Source organism: Mastomys coucha, unplaced genomic scaffold (assembly GCF_008632895.1).
Source record: "Mastomys coucha isolate ucsf_1 unplaced genomic scaffold, UCSF_Mcou_1 pScaffold2, whole genome shotgun sequence".
In the NCBI taxonomy this organism is placed as follows: domain Eukaryota; kingdom Metazoa; phylum Chordata; class Mammalia; order Rodentia; family Muridae; genus Mastomys; species Mastomys coucha.
In genome coordinates this window covers 10,852,640-10,860,064 of record NW_022196902.1, presented here as the reverse complement: position 1 = coordinate 10,860,064, position 7,425 = coordinate 10,852,640, and the positions used below count along the sequence as shown (strand labels likewise).

At 40.1% G+C, this 7,425-nt stretch overlaps 1 protein-coding gene across 1 annotated transcript in view; it reads left to right on the top strand.

Annotated features, from left to right (window-relative positions):
- Window positions 1-7,425, top strand: part of Arfgef3 (ARFGEF family member 3) — a 165,182-nt gene that overhangs the window by 103,800 nt on the left and 53,957 nt on the right. Inside the window, exons 13-14 of the mRNA XM_031380518.1 lie at window positions 2,798-2,964; window positions 3,707-3,872. Coding sequence (XP_031236378.1) covers window positions 2,798-2,964; window positions 3,707-3,872 — 333 coding nt within the window. The remainder of the gene's footprint in view (window positions 1-2,797; window positions 2,965-3,706; window positions 3,873-7,425) is intronic.

The window sequence follows — 7,425 nt, the reverse complement described above, 5'->3', positions numbered from 1 at the left end:
GAAATGCTTGTATAAGATCAGTCTTTAAGCAGACAAGCATGTAGGGCATTTTTAAAATCAGTGATTTGATGGAGTGGACCCAGCTTATTTTGGATGATGCCAACCCTGGACCTGGTGGTCCTGGGTACTATAAGAAAGCAGACTGAGCAAGCCATGAGAAGCAAACCAGTAAGTAGTGTCCCTCCGTGTCATCTCCAGCAACTCCTGCTTCCAGGTAATTGCCCGGTTTGAGTTTCTGCCTTGGCTTTCCTCAGTGGACTGTGATTCAGGACATGTAATACAAATAACTCCTTTCCTCCTGAGTTTGCTTTGGGTCATGGTGTTTCATCAGAGTATTAGAAAAGTAACTAGGACAAGTGCTAATCTATGGGCATGAACACAGTTACTTAGAAGATAAACTGATGGTGCGTTTTTTCCATTTAGTGAACTAACCACAGTGGCTTCCCTTCTGGAGCCTTTGACTTTCTCAGCCTTTCTCATATTGGTTGAGTTTTTAGTTTCAGACATTAACTCTCCATAGGCGTCCACTCCACTTAGAAAGCAGTCGGTTACCGTAAGATACTTACCTCTATTGTGCTAGTGGTACATCTTACTCAACTGGTCAGTAGTATGGCTTGCAGAGTCCACAGCTCAGAGTGATGTTAGTGTCAGTTCTCCCAAAGCAACCTGAATAGCACCACCTAGTTCTGAAGAGCAGTTAACTCAATTAATACAATTGTTTTATTTGGGGAATCTCTGAGACTTTTTGACCAATTATTCATAGCAAGACAGTCCACCCTCTGCACTGGGATTTTCATTTAATAACAATGGCTTCTGGGAGCTTCTTTTTCCCACCACACAAAGGTACCTCTGTTCAAACATATTTTTATTATTGATTTTAATTTCTAATTATCTTAGCAAGTATCATATTTTCTCATGGCCTTTTCATACATTGTTATTTTGAGTTGACATTATTCTCCCATCCCAAATCTTTAATTATTCATTTATACATTAAAATATTTAAACCTTTTTTCTCCCTTGCTCTGTCATCTGGCCTCTGCTCTCTTAACTGAATCAATCATTTAACATTTCTTGCCTGGGGACTCCTATGATCAGACTGCTGGTTATGTCTAGGCAATGCACATCAGCAGATTCTACATATTTATCATTTTTGTCTTACTTATTGTATGTAGCAGAATGTTCTTAAGGTTCATCTGTTACAGTGCTGAATAATATGTCATTTTATGTGTCCCCCACAGTTGATTACCCACTTGTTCCTTGCTAAACTTGGTTGTTTTTGCCTTTTGGCTATTGTAAATAACCCTGAAATTAGTGCTGATGGCCAAGCACATGTTCAAAGCCTGCTTTCAGCTCTTCACAGCATAGGAAAAGGAAAATGGCTATCTTACAGTTGTTTTGTGTTTAGCTTTTTTGTCTTTTTTGTTTTTAGGTTGCTAATTTCAGACAGTGTCTCACTGTGTAATCCTGGCTGGTCTGGAACTTGCTTTGTAGAGCATGCTGGCCTTGAACTTACAGAGATGCTCCTGCCTCTGCCTCCTGAGTGCCGGGCTTAAATGTATGCATCACCATGCTCAGCTTGTGAATATTTACTTTCACTTTTATTATTTAAACAAGTTCTTTATATAGCCCATGTTTACCTCAGATTCACTATGAAACCCCACCTGATCTAGACTCCTCTCCCAGCCACCCGAATGATGAGATGCAGGCATGTGACAACACACCTGGCTCAATAATTTCATGTTTTGTGCTGCCTTAGGTGCCTTATGTAGATGACTGTAATTAGTTCTGGTAATAGTTGGTTCTGATAAAAATGTGGACTTTTACTCCTGCATCAAACAACAAGAACCTGCTCTGTGACAGGCACTATTTTAGGCACTAAGGGTCTCTAATGAACAAAACAATAGCCACACCCCTCTCTCAGATCTTGCCTTAGAATGCTAAGAGCAGACCATCAACAAATGTGCAGGTTGATACAGTGGCTGATGCCTGTAATCTCAGTACCTGGGAGGCTGAGGCAGGAAGAATGAGTATGACACCATCTTGAGCAACACAATGAGGCCTGTCTCAGAAAGCCAAGAGATAACGGTGCTGCTTTATAAGTAGAGCATCAACCTGGTGTGTGTAAAACCTGGCTTTAACCCCTAGTGCATACGTGCACACACACACACACACACACACACACACACACACACTTGCATGTCTGCACACATATGCATGCCTACACCTATGTAAACTATCAATATAGTGCTAAGTAGAATAAGTGGCATCAAAGCAATAGGTAGGGGAGAGAAAGCAGTTTGTGCATCTTGGAAGGAAACTGGAATTAAAAAAGAAGGTCTCTGAGAAGCTGACTTAAAAGCAAATCATCAGAGGTCTAGGTGACCAAGGCAGGTATAGATAGAAGTGGGAAGAAATAGCAAACAAGTTGAGAACAAGAGGCGAGAGGAGATGCGATTGAATGGTTTTATGTTGTCATGGAAAGCATCTGGAAATTTTGACCCATAAGGAATTTATAGAGGGCTCAAAGGGCTTTAACCACGTGACTACTGCTAGTTAACAGCTTGAGATCCAGTTGTAGAAAATCAACTCCAGAACATGTGCTTCCTGATGTGCTGTAAAGTGCATCTCGTCCCGTGAGCATCCTGGCTAGGAGTCAGCACTGTATAGACGTGGTCTCCACAGTGGACTTTCCGTGGCTGGCGTCTATCCTGGCTCTCATATCTCATATCTCATATCATATCATGTCTATCATAGCACACTGTGGCACCCCCATGGATGCCTTCATTTCCTCTCATAGGCATGATGCACTCTCCTGGCTTTGATGGAGGCAGTAGCCTGAGCTTCCAGATGCTGATGAATGCAGACAGCTTGTACACGGCAGCACTCTGTGCCCTTCTGCTCAACCTGAAGCTCTCCCATGGTGACTACTACCGGAAGCGACCAGCCGTGGCACCAGGCATGATGGTGAGCATGAGCTCTGGCATGGGTTTTCCCCTGGATAAGCGATGGTGTCAGTGTCTCTGTGCAGCCGAGTGTCAGGCATCTAGGGAGAAACTGCTGGCCAGTGTGTTTTGTGCCCCACTGCTCTGCAGTACCCATGCGAAGGCAGGTTTGGAGGGTGGAGAAGATGAATGTGAAGTTCACACGGTAATCACTTGTGTCTTTAATGCCTTTTGTAAGGTGTGTAGTAAGGATCTGTTGACTCTCCTGTGGTTGACTCCCTTGGCTTGAACAAGCCGCTCCTTGATGTCAGTCTAGGAGTCTAAATCATGAATTGCGGAAAGGAATCAATGATCGCTTCTTTCTTGAATGAAATATAACCTTTCAATGTTACTTGATGACAATGTAAGAGTGTAGGTCAAGTCTTCCTTGGGTATATATACTCCTTCCACAGCTTATTCTATCCCTGCTGCTATTGGGACAGCAAGAAGAAGAAACTATGGAAGGTAGTCATGCAGGTGATAACCTTCCCACCAACCAAAAACAAGAGTGTAAAGTGCAGCATCCTGGTCCTTTCACAGGCTATTTGTCAGATGATGTCACAAGTAAAACACCTGTGTGGAGCTTGGGCTGCATCCAGCTTCCCCTTTATCCTTACCCCCAATCAAAAGCTCTGATTCAGTTAGGATGGGAAGGGGGAGAAGTATGGGAGGCTGTTCATTCACAAGAGTGTATATTTCGGTCCCTTTCCATGACCTCTCTGCAGAAAGAGTTCATGAAACAGGTGCAGACCAGCGGTGTGCTGATGGTCTTCTCCCAAGCCTGGATAGAGGAACTGTACCATCAGGTGCTGGAGAGAAACATGCTGGGAGAAGCTGGCTACTGGGGCAGCCCTGAGGACAACAGCCTTCCCCTCATCACCATGCTCACCGGTCAGTGGGTAATGCCATGGTTTAGAAATGCCACAATGCTTGAACGGGCTTTGAGTAACAGTTCCAGGAAGGAATCATGAAAACACATCTCAAGCATTTGTTCTCCTTTTGTCATGGGCAGCCTGGTGTTCTCACTATCACCATTGGGTGGGGCTAACTTTGCACCCTCAATGTTGGAGAAACTCTGTAGGCTCGTTGATGGACTTGTGGGTTTTTTGTTTTGTTTTGTTGGACACAGGCCCAGAGTGATTCCTGGAAGCTCTCACATGCTAATAGAGATCCCACATTGTTTACTGCTCCTGGGATTGATCCATTGATAATGCAAAGCTGTTGGTTTTCTACTTGGCTTCATTCCCATTTCCTGTCAGTATTCTTTTCCCATCTGTTCCAGAATTTAAAATAATGCCAAATACCGGCTTTCCCACTATCCTTCTCTATAGTGTCAAAAATTTTAATATCCTTTTTAACTGCTAGAAATCTCAAGTGGACATATAGACAATAGTATGTATTATCTCAAGGTAGGGTAATTTTGGCAAAAGCAGATGTTTCTGGTTTTTAATGGCTTACCAATAATGTTCAAAGCTTTGATATGTTCAGCAGATAAGTTAAATCTTCAAGGCTGATTTTTGTGGTTGTTTTATTTTGGATTTTACTGATTCTGGGTTCCCAGATTGATTTACAATCTGAATTGTCCTCTCCTGGCTGCAGCTCATGGGACACACAGGGCATGTTCCTATATTAGTAGTGTTTCCTGCATCTCAAGCTCATCAACTGCTTATTACACAGGGGCAGAGTATGAATAAAACTGTATAGTGTAGCTGAGAGGTTAGATCTGTTGATTAAAAGTAGTTAGTGTTATCTGTGGTTGACACCACGGCTTTCATAAAGATGACAGAGTAAGCAACTAGCAGGTGGGAAACAACAATCAGGCATTTGAAAGTAAAGTGTTTATTGGAAACCCGGTAGAGAGATATTAATGAAGCCTCTTCCTGGACGACACAGTCCTGGAACTTTCCTGAATCGGGAATCTTTCTTCTAGAATCGAGATAGAACTGGTAAAACCAAGTCTAGGTTCCACATCTTAAGGATCAGGAAGTGAGACAAGTGACCAGTTTGTATTTTATTGATCATGGTTCTATTTATACCACTTGAAAAATAACCATTCGTGGGTATTGAAGAGAAGGCTCAGTCACCTTGAGGATCTATGTTTGATCCCTAACATCTACATAAAGATCAGGCATAGTTATAGGTATCTATAATCTTGGTACAGAGGGTCCCTGGCATTTTTCTGGCAGTCAATATAGCTGAATCAGAGAGCTCCAGTTTCAGTGGGAAACCCTGTCTAAAAAAAGATGATGAAGAGGAAGACAGCTCACATCAATTTCTAGCCTCCACACATATGTGCATACACACATGCACACATATGAACATGTATACAGACAAACACATAGTAAACAATCATTCATATATGTAAAAGATAGTCATTTAGTTTAATCAATGCTTGGTTTCCATATGTTTCTACAAACCCCCTTTATTAGGGTAGAGAATATTGCCTAGAGTGTGTAAGTGTCTTGGAATTCATTTGAGGATCTTAAATACCAGGTTTCTGCCAAATAAGATCTCTATGAACCTCTTACCCAAAGCTTAATAAAGAGAGTCATTTGATTGATGTAAAAGGAATAACAGACAATCCACGTTACCTGTATTCATCTATCATTATTCCTAATCAGCTATAATGTAAGAATATTAATGATAGCAATATGTAGTTTTTTCAACATATGAGAGAAAATAAGTTTCTGTGAGTGCTGGAGTGATGACTCGGCAGTTAAGAGCACTTACTATTCTTGCAGATGACCCACGTTCTGTTCCCAGTACCCACATGACAATTCACAATCATCTCTAATTTTGGTTGCAGTGCAATGCCTTCTTGTGACCTCCAGAGCACCAGGCATGTCATGTACTTGGTCCATATCTATACATGCAAGTAAAATACTGACATAAATAAAAATAATAACTAATAGACCATGAAATTTTATAGCAGATTCCAGAGGTAAACCAACAAGTAAAGTGTGGGTAGTATCCAATCCTCCAATGGTGTACCAGGAGAGGCACTGTGAGTTCGGACCATCAGCTAACAGGCCACTTCTTGTAACATGGCAAACCATTCAATGAAATAGAAAACTTTTTATGTAAATAAATTTCATATTGCTTGAGTTGTTAATCTTGTACACAGTATATAGGAGCTATTATAATCTGGATAAAATGGTCACTTCTGGTAAATATCATAAGCAATTGGTTAAAAGCTAAATTGATTCCAGAAAACTTGCCTGTTTCTATAGTAGCAGCCATATAAATTTCCACTTTATGAACTTTTGATGTGTTACCTAGAAGATTTCCAATATAAAATAAAAATGTTAACCCCATGTATTGACATCATCAAGCAAGACTCAAGCAAGGATGAAGTTCCAAATTAAGGAGAAAATTATCCTGTCCTCTTTTTCTATGCCTTTCCCTATGTTTCATTTAACTGTATCAGTTATATCCAAATTCATATGTTGTATCTCATGATCAGCTTATTTTATAATGAGGAAATTGGTGCCCAAAGAATGAAGTACCTGGCTCAGGTCTAAAGGTCCTCTTCATTCAGGGATAAGCAGAAACCCGGGGTTTTTAACCCAGACCAGTCCCTTCCTGCCAGAATAGGAAGAAGTTTGTAAAGCTATTTTCATAGGTAGTTTATTCTTGCAAAAATTGGAAGGACATAGTTTAGGAACCCATGTTGAACTAAGCCATAGTGCTATAGAGAGAGGCCTGAATGCCAATCAGAAAACATGAATATGAAATCCAATTCTGTCCTTTGTCAGCCTCATGGACTTGGGCAGTTTATCTACTTTACACTTAGATCTTACCCCAGAAACTCAGAAATTATACCTTTTTCTTCTTCAAATACTGAATTTCATCCTGAAAAATGGAAAAATAATAATACCATCCCTTCCTGGTATAAGTAGTTAGGGACAATCAAATGAAAAAACAAAATAAACAAAGTAAAACAATTTGAAAATTGAAAAGTATTGTCATCATCATAATCATCATCAGTGCATTTGTAATTAGAATAGAAATTATTACAGAGGGTTATTCTCCTTAGTTCTGGTAAAACAACTCCGGAAGAAAAAGACTAACCTGGCAAGCTTTCTGGTCCAGGACATGAGAAGCAGATGCAGGAGACTAGCAAGTCTGAAACCAGGCGATTCCATATAGTGAGACCTCTTTAAAATGTGTGTGTGTGTGCATATGTATGTACATGTATGTGCACATGCATACAAGAGTACTCTATGAGTATGATTAGTGATAATGTCATAATTTTGAATAAATACAGGATCCAAAGATGAAAACATCTTGAGTGAGTAGATTTTTTTTTATTTTGAAAGTTTATTGATTTTTTTTGGATATACATATTCACAAATATAGTACATATTGATAGGATATTTTTTGTCATATTTAAAATTTATAAAATATTATAACAATAAAAATGAGTATTATAAAAGTTGTTTGA